We start from the raw sequence: 16174 nt of genomic DNA on the forward strand, positions 1-16174 counted from the left end.
CCTTTCCTGCCTCCCTGTCACTCTTAGCTGTGCTAGTACAAGGGGTGGTTGACAGTGGTGTGGAGTCCCATGGGTGGCAGAGGTGCTGCTGGTGCTCAGGGCAGGAGGTGGTGGTGACCTGGGCTCCATCTCAGTGCAGCCACTCCAGGTGTGTGTGGCTGTGGCTGAACTGCAGAATGGTCCTGGGGAGCAGACGGGGTTGGCAGTGTGTGACCCAGCTCAAGAACACCACACAAAGCTGCTTTTTAGCTTTCTTTGACTGGAGGGGTTTTAGTTGCCAGTTCAGAGTAAAACTGGAGCTTTTCGGAGCATCCGTGCTGCTCAGCTTGGTTGGCAGCACTGTTCCACTCACGTTATTGAGCCACGTGACAGCAGAGCAGGCTTTTAGTAGCAAATTGGTGTTTTCTCCCTTAAAAACTGGGGAAATGGCACTTGTGCTAAATACAGGTTCTGCTGCTGCTACCCTGGCCTGAACAGACATGGAGGAGCAGCAAAGATAAACCTGGTTTCAACAGGCAAATACCAGGAGATGCAACACTGAATGAACCAGGTGCTAGTTCAGCTGTAGGCAGGGCTGCAGGGAGTGACCCCTCTCCCTGGTACCTTGCAGGCCTGCTGAGGTAGGAAGGGTGATGTCCTGGCAGCACCGCTCCTATGGGTGACCCCTTCCTATGCCACCACCAGTACCTGGTGCTGAATGGAAGTGGCCACAACCACAGCTTCTGTCTTCCCCTCAGCAGACTGCCCTGTAAGTTGGTGCCCTGCAGAGCAGGGACACACATTATCTGTCATGAGGGCAGAGCTGCAGGAAGGGCATTGCTCAAGGCCTGAGGAGGTTACATCACCCACATCTGCTGCCCAGGTCACCCTTGTGACTCATTGCAAGGATGAGTGCTCCTGGCACGAGAGGGGTTTTCCATTTCCCAGCAGTTGAAGGATTTCCAGCTCCTGCAGCATGGCTGTACGTGTAACTGCTCTTCCCTGACTGCTGCCGGGCTGGTTGGAGCCTTGAGCCAATGCAGTTCACTCTTGGTTGCAAGGACTTGCCCGAGTCCTTCTGGGATCCTTGTTTTTCCCTGCATTACCTGGAACTTGGAAATGGGGCCGACTTCAACCCACCCCTGTGTGCACGGGAGAAAGCTGACAGCTGAGTTGAAGTAGCCACAGGTAACCCCTAGACTCAGGAACACGAGTGCAACAGAGCAGCTCCACATCAATGCGTGGGGCATGAGAGCTGCCCAAGTACCAAAGGGAGAAACAGGAGGGCTGAGCTTACACCTGTGAACCAGGAACTTTAATGTAGTACAAAGGATCATTAATTCTCATCATCATGGGAGTAGGAGATGGGAGGAAAGTAGAAATTTGGTAAAAAGCACGTTTACAACCAGCAGAGCAAGGAGATGGTGCTTCATTCACCATGTCACGAAGAGCTCTTGCTTCCAGGTATCCAAACATTTTATTATGGTACAGAGGAGGAATGGCTGGACGGGGGCACTCCGGGCTGGGACCCACGCTCCACGTTAGCAGCGGATTCCCATGCCAATAGCCATGAATGTCCCAAACGTCCCACCACTCTGCATCATCGTTTTGCCAACTCCTCCCACCAGCTCTCGTCCTCTCATGCCAATCCTGAGATGAGAAAAACACAGAAGCTGAAGCTGTAACAGACACACAGCAGAAAACATCCGGTACAACCAGATAATAGTTGTTGAGCACCCAAATCAAACACCTCCTCTTCAGTCTAAATCCAGGTGATATCTCCTGCTTGTGCAGGGAGATGCTGTGGTGCCCTGTGCTTGAGCTACAAAAGCAAGGAGCTGCTCTCTTTGTATAGCCGCGTCATCCAAAAAGGACAGGACTGTCACTGCTCCCTCTAAATACCCATGATCCGTGTTTTCTGCTGGCACTGAACCATTTACAGACACTCCCCAGGATCTGTGAGAGAGCCATAAACATGAAACGCTGTCAAGTTAGACTTTGGGCCTTTGCCTCCTCTCAGGCTCTCTTCTAAATCCTAGGATCACTGAAAGGGTTTGGGTTGGGCCATCTCCGTGTTTATTCACACATTAAAAAAGCATGAGTTCTGCAACATAGGTAGGAGCTTATTTCAGTAATGCCTGTCCCTGGCTGATGTGTGCCAGCACCAGGCAGTGAGGAGCCAGCCTGGAGCACTGAGTGCTGTTTATCCCTGTGCTGGCGCACCAGGAAGGTGCGATATTGCCTCTGTCTGCTTCACGATGGGATTGCGGCAGCTCCAGCCACGGCTCTGCCTCCTCTCTTGCCATTAACACTTGGGATCAGTATGGGAATTGCCTCCATGCAGGGAACAGGGCACCCAGGCCCCTGAGAGCCCACGGAGCTCCTCAGGAAGCTCCTGAGGGAGGAGAGGGCTGCGTGTGTGCCTGCACAGAGAGCTCAGCTGGAGCCACCTGCACAGCCTCAGCCTCCAGCACAGCCTCAACCTCCAGCACAGCCTCATGAGCACAGGCAAAACCGGGCCCCCCTCATGCAGGTAACACCCCATGTCTGAGGCCGGGGCTGACACCAGGCTCTCAAGGCAGAGCCCTGGCAAAGCTTCCCCTGTGTGACGGCAGGCGCAGACCGCACCTCGCCTCCCAGCCCCAGAGCACAGCAGTTTCTCCCTCCCCGTCCCAGCCTGCCCGTGGAAACCGTTCCCTCGGCATACCTGAGGCAGGAAAACGTTCCGAACAGCGCTCCCGCTGCCATGCCCACTGCAAAGCCCATCATGAAACCCATCTTTACCCTGTCGAAGCAGCTGGGCTGCGATTGCCCGTACGGGCCCACGGTTACAGGCATCTGCAAACACAACCACAGACACACGGATTCACTGCTTGCTCTAAAACACTTCAACAACGCGGCCTGAAGGGGCCCCGTGACCGCGGTCCCAAGGCTCTGCCGGCTCTCGGAGGCAGCGGATCCGCCGCTACCGGAGCCCCGAGCCCAGGCGGGGCTCAGCCCCCGAGCGGCTCCCGGGGCAGCGGCGGCCTCCGCCCGGCACCGAGCCCTGCACCGGGCCCTCGTCGCCCGCTTCACCTCACGGGCTCCTGCCCCCCCCCCCCCCGGGAGCCCCGCACCCGACCGGGCCCCCCCACACCTCGCTCGCCCCGCACCCTCCGCCGCTGCCCTCTCCGGCCTCCACTTCCGGCGCGTTCCGTGACGCTTCCGGAAGGGGCGGGCAGCGGCTCAGCGCAGTGACGCCGCCATGATGCTGTGGCGGCTGCGGGCGGCCCCGCGGGCAGCTCTCGGTGTCCGAAGGCTCTCGGCGGCCGCGGCGGAGCCGGCACCGGGTAAGGCCGGGGGGGAGGCGAAGCCGCTGCCCGGGCGGAGGCGGCAGCGGCGGGGCCTGGGGCCTGGCCGGCAGAGCCGCGTGCTGCCGGTGCCGGGGGTACCTCACGGCTCCTGCCCTCCTTTCCCTCAGGGCGAAGCGGCGATGGAGGCAGTGCCCTGCGGCCGCTCTACATGGACGTTCAGGCCACCACCCCGCTGGTAAGGACCGGGTCTCCTCCCGACCCCAGAAGGGCTTTTACCTTGGTCAGGGTCCCGCATCTCCGCTCCTGCTCTGTGGGAGCCGCAATTGATACCCGCGGGGATGGGCGTTGCTTTGAGGGGCAGCGAGAACGGAACGTAACCAAAATACCTGAGCTTCTTAAGACTTTGTATTTCTCCTGCTCAGAGGAAAGGCCGGGTTGGACGGGGCTTGGAGCAAGCTGCTCCAGGGGAAGGGGTTGGAGCTGGATGAGCTTTAAGGTCTCTTCCAGCACAAACCAGTCCATGATTCCGTATGCTCAGAAAACTCCGTTCTTCTGTGATTGCCTTGATGCAAATGGAGGGTAAAGAATGTAATTGCCAGACACTTGGCTTTGCTGGAGGCTGTGTTACATCCAGCATGTAATAACCTCACGTGTTCAAGGTCTGGCCTGAGCTACACCCAGACACTGCAGGAGCATCAGTGCTGGTCCTGGGGCAGGGTGTGTGGAGGGGACAGAGATGCTTTCCCTTCTCCGTGTCCAAGGCTGAGTAGTGTGTGTCCCACAGGATCCCAGGGTCCTGGACAGGATGCTCCCATACCTGACAGCGTACTACGGCAACCCGCACTCCAGGACACATGCCTATGGCTGGGAGAGCGAGGCTGCCATGGAGAAGGCAAGGAAGGTGAGTTTCTGGCTCTCTGCAGTGGTTTTCCTGCTGGTGAGGAAATTCAGTGTTGAAGGAAGATCAAGAGCAATGATGAACTGTTGCAGGTAGCTCTCTGTGGGTTGCTTTAGCAGCCTCCTCATGTAGCTCTGTGGTAGCAGAGTTATTGCAAGAAAAATAGTGAGATTAGAGGAATTGAAATGGTAGAAAAAATACTTCAGGCAAAAGTGCTGTGGGATTTTTGCTCCCTGAGGTCACAAAGCGCTGCAGTCATTGGGATAACTCCATTTTGTATCCTTCTCCTAATCTTAGATACGGGGGTTTGTAAGTTGCTTTGAAAGTAACACATCCTGGGGTTTTGTCTACTTAACTTTTATGTTCTTTTATGGCAGCCTCATGCTTAAAACCACTACTGCTGGTGACTCTTATGTGTTTTGTATTAATGCAGCTATTTAGACCATTGTACGTGTAGCACAGCTGTGATCCTTTTGAGGCTTAAGGGGGTATTCTTGAGAACATTTTGCATGGGTTTTGTTACAGTGAATTGACTGTGTTTTGTCTTAACAAATCAAATTTGTCTTTCAAACAGCAAGTTGCGGATTTAATAGGAGCTGATTCAAGGGAAATTATATTTACCAGTGGTGCAACAGAAGCAAATAACATGGCAATTAAGGTAAAAGGTTTACACTGTTAGTTAGTCATTATGTTAAAATTACACTCTTAAGAACTGTACACAGCTTTCAGCAGCTGAAATGTTAATATCTTGGGTTAGTTAGCAAATATTTGCATTCCTGGACTTACTGCTTGTGTTATTCTTACTGCTTGTGTTATTCTGCTGCATATGTGGAGGGAATACTGGGATGTTTTGGTTCCCAGGAGGTGGTTTTGAGTCCAAAGTGTAATAATGTCTATCTTGCATGTACCAAATATAACCCTTCTGCTTAAGTAGTTAGAATCTTTATCATGAAATACCGTGGAGATGCTGATTACAAACTTGTTTCTGACTAAGACTGGGCAGTGTTTTAACTGTTAGCATGTGCATCATTGCATGTGACTCCATTGCAGATGTTTTTATAAAGTATTGCTGTTAATAGTGTCTTCTCTCAGTGAACACCTTCACAGGCTATTTGAAAAGAGATGCTTTGGAAGACAAGTGCTGATGGAAATACAGTGTGAATTACACATCAGTACCTTTTAGATTCATGACTTCAGGGCAAAGAGGGAAGATCCAAATTAGTTGTGTCTAAATAGTAATGTCTTGTTTCTGATCCTGGTGTGTAAACCTTGTTTCTTCAGTGGTGAATGACAAATCTCTTGTTTGTGGGTTGTACCTGAACAGGGTGTTGCAAGGTTCTATAAATCCAGAAAAAAGCACATCATCACTACCCAAACAGAGCACAAGTGTGTGCTGGATTCCTGCCGCTCCCTGGAGACAGAAGGTTTTCAGGTCACATACCTGCCTGTTAAAAAAAATGGGCTTGTAGATTTGAAGGTGAGTTGATTAGTGATGGAAAGTGGAAATAGTGGAGGGTTTGCTTCATATTGATGCTCAAGAGGACCTTGTATCCTCTTAACGTTTAAGAGGAAAGGATGATAAATTTCACCAGGTAGAATGAGAGTCACAGTCAAATCATGATAGCTGGAGAAGGATCTGTTTTGTCTGGTGCTCTAGACTTTTCCTCAGCTAAAAACATCCATCTCTCATCCCACCGTTCACCTGCTGTCATTCATATCCATGCAAGTGGAGCTGCTGCATACCCTATGGAGAGCCCAGTACATGATTAGGATAGAGCTGGCTTTGGTACAGGGGTTTAGTGGTGAAATTTCATGACCTGAGCTCCTCAAGGCATTAGAGACAGCAATTACAATACTCCCTTCAGATTGCAGTCTCTGCATTGACCCCTCAGGGTGTACATGCCTCAGCCCTGGGATTTAGAAGTTGTATATGCTTATTTTGTCAGTTGTGTCCTAAAATACAAGACAGCATCAGTTTTATTTCTGGCCTTGTCACCTGGCTTGGAGAGATGGTGTGTGTATGTGGTGGGCAGAGGGATCAGGCCTGCAGGTGCAGAAGTGTTAGTCATGTTCGCTGGGAACTTTGGCAGACTTTCTTTGCATGATGCTTTCTTGTATATGTAGTGCAGCTCCCTTATAGCCAACCTCACTTTGTTTATATGTGGCTTAAGCTGTTTTGTGGGTGGTTAATTCATTAAAGAAGTTCAGAGGAATGTATGAGACACAGCAAAAGCCTGTTCTGACTTGATTTAATCAAGTCCAGTGGCATGGTGTATACCAGGGTTAGGATATGCAGTTGATCACACTCTTCCTACAGGAATTTGACATTCACATGAGCAAGTGCTCTTGCCAGGACTGTATGTCAGAACCCAGGGGATTGGTAGGGGGCTGGTGGGTAGGGTTTGCTGGCAAGTTGAGGGTGCACACAGAAATCTTGCTTTGCTCTTAGTCACAGCTTCTGTTTGAATATTCCCCCAGGATTTGGAGGCTGCGTTCCAGCCAGATACAAGTTTGGTTTCTGTGATGACTGTGAATAATGAAATAGGAGTGAAGCAGCCAGTTCAAGACATTGGTAAGTACACCTTGGCTTCCAGAGGCCAAGGAATGTCGCTTCTGCTTCATTTTACTTGATATTTTCATAGCCAAGTGCTGCTGATGCAAAAGGTGTAGTATAGGTAAGAAATAAATAATAATACTGTCCCAAATAAAAACTTACTTTAAAAAGGAAAGTAAGATGAAACTTGGTACTTTTACAGGGAGCATTACAGCAATTGCAGCTTTGTAGCACAGATGAGCTGCAGTGTTTTGTGTTTCATTCTGACTTGTACGAGGGATGAATGTATTACCCAGGATAAATGGCCAAATGGAGTTGACATACAAGTTATTGAACACCTGTAGAGTTTAAGAGGAGAAACATGCAGTATTTGGGGTGGGAAGGGATGGTGACACCCTTTCTCCCCCCATTATTGCCATATACAGTCATGAACAATTGGTTTGGAGGCTAAAAGGCAGCTGAAGAGCCAGGTTTCTGGAACAAGGAGAGGGAGAGCCAGGCTCTGAGCGGGCACGTGGAGAAACTGGACCTCAAAGAAGTCTGGCAAAGCAGGTCACAGAGGTTCCTTGATAACACTTACCATGACAGTGACAAAACACATCCCATCCTACCTCTTTGTATTCAAGATACCTTTTCTTAAGATGTTTGAGGTTTTTAGGATGTTTTCCTGCATTGTCTCTGCCCTGCCATTTATACTGTATCATTCTGGAGGGTGCTGCTTTTCCTGCCTGTGGCAGGCATCTGATCTTGTTGTGCAGCTGATTTTCCTCTTGTGCTGACATTGTTAAGGCCATTAGTGTTGTCCTGCTCTTCAATGCCAGAGATACTTGGTGCCAAGCTCTGATTCCCACAGTAACCACAACACCTTGATCACAGGTCTAATAGGCCAAGACTGGGGCCTCTTACCTGCTGACCTGCTTAAACCAGCTAGACATCAGCTAGAGTAGCTCCTACACAGCTTTAGATGCTTCTCTAGAAGAAACACAGCAGTACCCTTTCTTCCCTTGTCACCTCAGAACTGGTCCCTGCTGTAAACTGATTCATTGTTGGAATTGTTGGAATCACAACAATTGGATGAGATAATGTGGGTTTTTTGCATTCGTGTCTGTGTTACAGGTGAGATCTGCCGTGAGCGTAAGGTGTTCTTCCACACAGATGCTGCACAAGCAATTGGTAAAATTCCTATGGATGTCAACAGCATGAAAATTGATCTGATGAGCATCAGTGGCCATAAAATTTATGGGCCCAAAGGTACTTACTAAAGTGCTTTTCTAGAGACTTGTTTCATGCCTACCTTAAGGTAACCACACAAGGTATGAAGTCAAACCTGTCTGTCATAGTGACTGTTACTTAAACTGTAGAAAACTGTTGGACTGACTTTGGAGTAGTTCAAGCACTGCTGCCAGACACAGAGCTGCAGTAAGTGGATCTTCAGTGCTGATGGGTTGTGAGGTGGCTTCACCAAAGGGAGAGACGCTGTTTTATAAGGGTGTGAGCATTAGGAGTTGTGTCTCTTCAGGAGTTGTTTGCCTGATGCAAAGCAGCATTAATGCTGAAGCAGTTGAAATTAAATAGCTAGGTTTTAGGGCAAAGCTTAGGCCCAGCTGCAGCTTGCAATGAGGAGGTCAAAAGGTAACTGGGAAGTTTAAATTTGTAGTGATTTTTGGTTGCCTTCTACTTCCAGTGGCTTCTCCCCAACTCCATTTGTGCATCTTTGCAGAATGGAGTTTAAAATCCGGCGATGGATTTTCCAGCTGACTCCCAAATAGTAGAAGTTCAGCAGTTGTCACAGTTCATTCAGTTTGGAAAGCTGCATGTAGAAAGGCAGAAATCAGGTTTGCAGTATTCTATGTGCTATTCAGAAACAAAAGGCAAAATGACTATTTTTTCGATATGTTGTGGTTTTCTCTGTGAGCTCTGAGAGCTAAAGAGGTGTCTCTGGGCAAGGACTAAGGTTTCAACTGGTAATTTTGGGAGGGTAACAGACATTTCATAACTTCTAATGACCAGAAGTTGCAACCATTCTTCTTGTGATGAGTCACTCGTTAGGATAAGCCAAGGCACGTGAAGGCATGAAAATCAAGTTTTTAGGTGAGGAGATGAAAGCAAACTGCCTGGCTGTCAGATCTGGTTCATCTGATCTGCCTATTGGAAACTGGTGCTACTGGTGAGTCTCGCTAATGAGAAGAAAGGGAGAGGACTCCTGGGACTGGTGCTGGCTTGGTAATCCAAGGAAATCCAAGGAATCTAGAGCTTTCAGCTGGAAGTCAGTAAATGAACATCAGTGAATGAGATATCTGCACTTAAAAACTGCAGTGGAGAGAGTTGAATTTCATTTCTGCACAGGAATTGTGAGAGGGAAGTATTTAGTCCATAGGTGGCTGAAGCAGACTGGGAGAAACTGAGCTTCTCCCATGGTTGGGAGCCTGAGTGAGGAGGAACGTGAACAGCTGGAACAGACATAACTTCCTAGAGAATACTGTGCTTCTCTGTTCATTACATTTCTCTCTAGTGAGGTGTCCAAATCTGTGTTTTCTGTGGAAATAAGGAATGTTTCCAAGCCTTGGTATCACTTTTCATCGTTTCAGAACTGGATATATATCCTAAGCCAGCTTTCCTCATTTTCCAGGGGTTGGTGCTATCTATGTTCGTCGCCGACCACGCGTCAGGCTGGAGCCCCTGCAGAGTGGGGGTGGCCAGGAGAGAGGATTGAGGTCTGGGACAGTGCCCACCCCTTTAGCAGTGGGCCTGGGTGCAGCATGTGAGGTGGCACAGCAGGAGATGGAGGTATGTGGGAGATTGTCCTGGATTCCAGAAAATACCATAAAGTGGACAGAGTAGTCTTAGATTCCTTCAGTCTTTTTGTGTGCATGTGCTCAAGTTAAATTGAATTCTTGTGTTGCAACATTGAGTAAATGTTTTGAGATCTTCAAGGATGTTCTGGGCAGCTGGAAGGTGATTTTCAGCTTTCATCAGTTTCTCTTTTGAAGTGGTTTGAATCTTGATTTTCTGCAACAGATTTACTGTTGACAGTTTTAGTGAAATACAGGTTTGAGTGCTTGTATTCAGCTCTCCATTCTGCACACGTTTATTAGCAGCATCTCTGAAATGGAATAAATCATGTTTATGTAATGTATATTGGAAGAAAATAAGACTTCCTACCTCATTATTGTACCTAATCCAGTGTACATAAGTTCAAGTTTTCTGCAGCTTTTCAACTAAGAATTGGTTTTTCCTAGCTTGGACAGTTCATTTGCTCAGTCTGGTGTCTAATCCTCTGTGTGCTGTTATATCTGTTTGTGGGCACTAGTGCATTCCTTACAACTGGAATGTAAGAATCCTTTAATATAGTGCCAGTGGGATGTATAAACCAAATGTCTATGTACAGGATCAAGCTTCTTCCTTGGAGACAGGCAGGAATCTGCTGTTTGAGCTGGGCAGTTATGGAAGCTGTTAGAGGCTGCAAAAGCCTCACATCTGGATTCTCTTCATTGCCTGGCAGAAATTCGGCATTTCTAAATCAAGTAATATTTGAGACTAAAGCTTTTTCAAGCATGTAAACAATCATGAATTGCATATGTGTGTCTGCATCAGAGCTGATGTACTCCAGAAGCAGTAACGTATGGTGAGGAACGTCATGTTCCAGTCTAGAACAAGACACTGTGTGTGGGCAGTTCTCACAGTGTAGATGGTGTCATAAAAGCAGAGTTCAGAGTCATTTGCAAGACCATGTCTTTATGTGGTAGTTTGAGAGCTCTGAAGGAAATAAGGGGCACTTACCATAATAGATACCCTTTTGTGTTGCAAAATGCGTCATCTCACGCATTACCTGACTCGGTTCTTTTATGGAAGCCAATTTGACAGCTTGTACATACAGATCTTTCTGAATGGTTTGGGATATTTTTGGAGGCTGAGCTAGCAAGGACCAAAGTGGTAATTCTCTGTTAGAACAGTCATTAGAGCAGGCAAAGCTTGACGGTTTCTTTTGCAGATGTGTTCTTTCCCTGCTTTAACCAAACCCAGCTGCTTCACCTGCACACAGCTGGTGACGGAAAGCAGTTTCAGCGAGGTCAAACTGTGCTCTGTATTTATTCTGGTCTCTTTTCTGATTTCTTTATAGTATGACCATAAGCGAATCTCACAACTGGCAGAACGACTGGTTACAAAAATAATGAGTGAAATTCCTGATGTGGTTATGAATGGAGACAAAGAGCATCGCTACCCCGGTAATGGGAGCAGAGTCCTGAGCCCATTAGAACTGTCTGTGTTAGTGGCAGTGACTCAGTAGTGCACTTTAGCTGCACACTGTGCAAGTGTTGCCTTGACGTGTAGGATTTACCCTCAGTTTCAGCTGATGGAAGCTTTATTTTCTGTTTCATTTATTTGTAGGATGCATCAATTTATCTTTTGCTTATGTGGAAGGGGAGAGCCTGCTGATGGCTCTGAAAGACGTGGCTCTCTCTTCAGGAAGGTAGGTGGAATACGTGGGCAGCATAGCAGTGAATTTTGGAGAGAAAATGACATCTGCTGATGGAGGTACAAACTAAGGAGCAGTCTCTGTGCCCTGTATCTGTGTATTGGGTTACTGAGTCAGCCTGGCATGGATTTCATTCTGAGATGTTTAAATGCCACATTTCAAATGAAAGTCAAATTTACCCTGAAATTAAAAACTGAACAGAAAAGATCCCAAACCCAGGAAAACCAATCTAGAAATTTCTACCTGACAGCCTTGTAGACTGATTACCTGTGATAGCCTTGACATATAACTGCCAGTGACTCACTCATTCTAAAGGCTGCCAGCATTTGAGCAGTTTCTGTCCTTCAGTGGGATTTCACACCAGTGGCAGATCATAACTGCCCAGACAAATACTGGAACTAAATTAGCTCATATGGCCTGTGTTTAATGCAAAAGCAGAAAGAAAACTGAATACACTTTATGGAGCTCTGTTGACTCTGCAGAAGCAATGAGTAACATTTCTAAGACAAGCTTGATGCCTCTGGCGCAGTTAATGGAGTGTAAAGATGCCCTCCTTCCCTCACCTATGAGAACAAAGTGGTCAGCAGATCTTGATTCACAGTACGTTGGCACTGTGAACAGGAAGAACAAGTCTGCACATGACTTTCTCTGAAGCTGAGCACTTCTGTAATTTGAAAGTCTCTCTGAGACTCTGCTTTGTGCTGCGTGTTGCAGCCTGTGAAAACTGAGTAACAACATGGAACCAGTTTTGCCTCCTGCTCAAGATGGAAGTTGTCTCTGCTGCTGACAATAACTGAATCATCTTGCTCTGGATTCCTCTGTGTGCTGTTTTTCCTTTATTTGTTCTGCTGCCAAACAGCAATGTGTAAAGGTGGTTTTTTAACCTTTTTAATGTTCTGGCTGTTTGTTTCCTTCTCTGGTTAGTTCTGTCTTGGCTCCTTTGTCTTTTTTATATGGCCTTCGCTTCAGCCACCTCTTAGTCTGCATTCACACTGATTCTGCTTGGCGTTATGTTTATTCTTACTGTTTTATCTGTGTTCTTTCTTCTTACCTGTTACTTCATGCTCCTAATCTATAAACCTCATTCTGCTCTAATACCCTCCCATTCCTTCTTTCTCTTCAGCAGGAGAAACACCACACTTCTTGCTTGTGTTCAGGGTTGTTTCCAAGAGGCTGGGGAAGCCAATACAGGTTGTTGTAAAAAGTCCTAGTAGCATGAGATGTCTGTAAGTGACCTGTTCTTTCTTGGAGGAGGTTAGGGAAGTGTTACTTCAGTGTGATGTCTGCATGTGAACAAATGCTTGACAGTGCCTTCCCTTTCCCTAGTGCTTGTACATCAGCTTCTCTGGAGCCTTCCTATGTTTTGCGGGCAATCGGAGCAGATGAGGACTTGGCTCACTCATCTATAAGGTCTGTGGAATGGTCTTTCCTAATGCTTCCAAATGTTTTTCTTTTCTGCCTAAAAGTAGGTGGTGGATTTATTCCACCCCTCCTCATGCACATAGTGCGTCCTTGACGGTTTTCTTTTGGTTTAGGTTTGGCATTGGTCGCTTCACTACAGAGGAGGAGGTGGATTACACAGTGCAGAAGTGCATACAGCATGTGAAGAGGCTGAGGGAAATGAGGTGAGCTGCCATCTTACTCAATGTGAAGACTTCTTCAGTGCGGTAGTCATTTAAGAGTTGGATTTAGTTGAAAGTAATTGTTTACCTCAAAAATCTAGTGGTGTCTCTGTATAAGCAAGCAGAGTAGGAAGAGGACTGATATTAACAGTAGTGACAAGGAAACAAACCATCTCCCAGATCCCGCCTTTGTCAGGGAAAGAATGCAAGTGGGGCAGGCACTTAGGGCAGTACCTGGAAGTCTCTAAGCCACAGATGGTTTTATTGAATTTATGTATCCATAAGTTGTTTTATTTTGGTGAAAGTGGAAGACTCCTGACTCATCTGGACAGTGTCAAATGTGAGGGCTCAGCCTCTGAGACACCGGTACTCAATGCCTAAAGTGGGAGCAGGGCATGAGGTGGAGAACCTCCTCTTTCACCTCTTGTATTTTGGGCGGAGGACACAGTTGAGGACCTGAAGCTCACTGACCTGCAGAAGGGGAAGGCAGGTAGATGGGTACCTCCTGGCTTCTTGTGTAGCTGATAAGATTGTCTGTTTGATTCTTGTTGTTGATGTTGTCCTGTGTGTTTTAACCCTAATTTTTATCCTTTCTTTACAGCCCTCTCTGGGAAATGGTGCAGGATGGAATTGACCTCAAAAGTATTAAATGGACTCAGCACTGAGAAAACATCACTATCCGTGGACTAGATGTGGATTAAAATGTGTTTTCTGTACATTCTTGAGCAAATTATGCAGCACTTCTGATTTTTGACACTTGCAATTTGTCTGGAAAATGACCCTTTCTGATCACAGAGTCTAAGAAGCCAAAACCAGAAATCAGTCTTTATCCCAGAGACAGGCAGGATGATTTAACACCCACTGCATTTATACTGACACACAGAAATTTATGCTAAAGCAGAATTAATTTGTCAATGTATTTTCTGATAAGAAAATGAAATCAGTGTGTTATCTGTGGGCAAGTGGAGTCCTGGTGAGAGGAACACCCGTGTAGCTGTTCCCCTGCAGCCAGGCTGCCTTCTGCTTGAGGCAGGCATCCTGCAGCAGCCACTGCCTTTGTGCTGCTCAGATGTGTTGTATGGTGAGAGATCCTCAGGTAGGAATCAGCTCAGCATTCCTAGAGGAAGAGGATGCCTCAGTGTGGCTATGTGCCTTCTCAGTTAAGTTGTATGTGCAGATAAGAACATTTTTTTTCTTACACAGAGTATTTGTAGTGCTTATTCAGACCAGTGTGCATTAATCCTAAACATCCTCTGTGTTACAGGGTTTATGGTGCAATTATGATGCACTTTGCTGTCCCCTCCATTGTGTTTTTCCATGCAGTTTTCTTAGTAAGCAAAGAAAACTGGGATGACTGCAGGAGGGGGATAGGCAGAATATGTCAGCTTCAGTTGCAGCACTAGTTCAGTTGGAACATGAGCAGTAGTGGTGGTGGGCAGAGCAGATGAAGTGCAATGTCTTCATGCAGTCTGGGTTTTTCTGTTGTGTGTTTTCCCCTCCCCTCATGATCCTTTGCTGTCACTCACAGTTTGCCTATGGGCTGTTGGCTTCTGTCACTTCAGGGAGTCCTGCCTGTTGGAGGCTGTTTGTTTTGTCTGGAATTTATTCTGTGTAACAGACTGTACTTCTGTCTGACTGGAGACTTCCTCGGGAATCCGTTCACTGCAGATAGTGGGGAAAGTGTCTGTTAAACAGGGTTTGATGAGATTAATTCCTGTCAGTGTCTCTCCTTTCTTACTTTTGTTGATCTTTCCAGTAGGAAACTTAACCCTGTATTGCAAAGTGCCTTTGTTACAGTTGCATAAGCAGACAGCTTTCAATTGGTTTTGTTGACTGATGGATGCTGTATGAGCTGCTGAATGTAATACAGACAGTACGTCTTCAGTTCTGGATGGCATCTACCTCGAGGATGAACCATGTGATGTAAAAGCTGAAGTCTCACAAGGTGGATTGTGTTACAGAAGCTTGTGCTTTCTTTGTTACCAAGGACAGACTGGCTGGTTGTAATGCACAGCTAATCCTCAGTTGTTCTGCTTGAAATTAAAGCTTTAGCAGTTTCAGTATTGTAGGGCTGGCACCTTATATTTCATCACATTTTTTAAACTGCCATATATGTATATAGGCTTTAGAGGTGGTGTCTGGGTGATGGTTTATTCCTGGGCTTTACATGTTTCCTGGATTAAGCATGTGGTAATGTTTTCCCACTATGTTTTAGAACTATATGAAATTGTTCTTTGTGTTTCCTGGATGATAAAAAAAATATATAAGACTTAAACGTGGCTACTTTTAGTCTTTTTGAATCCACCTTCTGGCTGAACTGTTCTGAGATTTAAAATACAAATTCTGTGTGTAAAGACTGCGGAAACTCATTCACACTGTTCATAATGATGAGGAAGAATTTATAGTGGAGATACTTTTCCTCGGAACAGACAGAAGTAATGCCAGAGTTGAACATCAAGCTGCACACCACTGAATGCTGCTAAGGGGTTTTGTATGGGAAAGGGAAGGGAACATGAGTCTAACCCACTCCTACCAGTTTGATGCTGGTGCCAGCAGGAGATGCCTAAAGCTTTTAGAGGGGTTGCATGTCAGCAGGAGAGGAACATAAGGAAATTCCAGCCACTGGTTGGCTTCTTTGGGACCTCACTTAGTTGTATGGGGAGTGAAGAAGAGAAGTTAGACATGCACAAGCCTGCAGGGCTACAACATTACTGAGTCACAAAGACTTGGTAGGATGGCTCCATGACTGCAGTTCTGGAAGGACTCAGGCTTTCCAGGAAGAACAGGTTGGGGAGACAAGAAGGGGGTGTCACCCTCTTCCACCTGGATATGGATGAGGAGTCAACCAAGAGCTTATGGGTCAAGATTAAAGGGCAGGACAAAGACATTACAGTGGGGGTCTGTGATAGGCCAGAAAGACTGAGTGGCTGAGGCCCTTTATGGACAGAAACTTTAAAAATACAGACGAAACTTTACAATGTTCTCTGTATTTTTTTCCTGTAGTTGGATACTCTGACAGCCTTCAGTTTTGTTTTGGGTGAAGGAGATGGATAAATGAGCTTTCAGTAGTTTCCTAGTACCTAAGAAAGACAAATCCCATTCCTTTCTTAACACTATTCTTTTACCTTCCACCAAATCCACATTGTAGGGGAGCATATTGGATATGGTTACCAATGATTCCTGTCCCGTAGCCTCCTGCCTGCCAGTGTTTTCAGAGCCACTTTTCTTCCTGTTACTGGTAGCTGGGTCCATCATGCTGCCACCTCCTCTTCAGTAGCCTGTCACTTAACATGCTCCTAAATACTAGTCCAGGATTCTGTCCCCTTGCACCCACTCTACAACAGATCTGCT

General features: G+C 46.8%; 2 protein-coding genes across 3 annotated transcripts; one reads left to right on the forward strand and one right to left on the reverse strand.

Moving 5' to 3' along the window:
• Positions 1 to 1267: 1267 nt before the first annotated feature.
• Positions 1268 to 3174, reverse strand: ROMO1 (reactive oxygen species modulator 1). 2 transcript variants are annotated; one of them, XM_034066812.1, is made up of 3 exons: positions 3132 to 3174; positions 2687 to 2817; positions 1268 to 1629 (listed from the first exon to the last, which is right to left on the reverse strand). In XM_034066812.1, the coding sequence occupies exons 2-3, from the start codon at positions 2815 to 2817 to the stop codon at positions 1521 to 1523; spliced, it is 240 nt and encodes a 79-aa protein (XP_033922703.1). In that variant the 5' UTR covers positions 3132 to 3174; the 3' UTR covers positions 1268 to 1520. The 2 variants fall into 2 exon arrangements, with proteins under 2 accessions (XP_033922703.1, XP_033922702.1); XM_034066811.1 differs by having other exon boundaries at positions 3116 to 3174.
• A 28-nt stretch (positions 3175 to 3202) lies between these two features.
• Positions 3203 to 15102, forward strand: NFS1 (NFS1 cysteine desulfurase). The gene is made up of 13 exons (XM_034066813.1): positions 3203 to 3308; positions 3440 to 3507; positions 4057 to 4173; positions 4745 to 4828; positions 5495 to 5647; positions 6649 to 6742; positions 7841 to 7975; positions 9354 to 9511; positions 10845 to 10950; positions 11114 to 11195; positions 12528 to 12611; positions 12737 to 12826; positions 13425 to 15102. The coding sequence occupies exons 1-13, from the start codon at positions 3224 to 3226 to the stop codon at positions 13486 to 13488; spliced, it is 1320 nt and encodes a 439-aa protein (XP_033922704.1). The 5' UTR covers positions 3203 to 3223; the 3' UTR covers positions 13489 to 15102.
• The last annotated feature ends 1072 nt before the right edge of the window (positions 15103 to 16174 follow it).

The sequence above is a fragment of the Melopsittacus undulatus genome, chromosome 10 (genome assembly GCF_012275295.1).
Source record: "Melopsittacus undulatus isolate bMelUnd1 chromosome 10, bMelUnd1.mat.Z, whole genome shotgun sequence".
Taxonomy (NCBI): domain Eukaryota; kingdom Metazoa; phylum Chordata; class Aves; order Psittaciformes; family Psittaculidae; genus Melopsittacus; species Melopsittacus undulatus.

Excerpts from the sequence above, each read along its gene's own strand:
- NFS1 (XM_034066813.1), top strand. The coding sequence starts at position 3,224 with ATGATGCTGTGGCGGCTGCGGGCGGCCCCGCGGGCAGCTCTCGGTGTC. Across the intron at positions 3,508-4,056 it reads TTCAGGCCACCACCCCGCTG|GATCCCAGGGTCCTGGACAG; the intron begins GTAAGGACCGGG and ends TGTGTCCCACAG. Across the intron at positions 6,743-7,840 it reads GCAGCCAGTTCAAGACATTG|GTGAGATCTGCCGTGAGCGT; the intron begins GTAAGTACACCT and ends TCTGTGTTACAG.
- ROMO1 (XM_034066812.1), bottom strand. The coding sequence starts at position 2,817 with ATGCCTGTAACCGTGGGCCCGTACGGGCAATCGCAGCCCAGCTGCTTC. Across the intron at positions 1,630-2,686 it reads GGAACGTTTTCCTGCCTCAG|GATTGGCATGAGAGGACGAG; the intron begins GTATGCCGAGGG and ends TTCTCATCTCAG.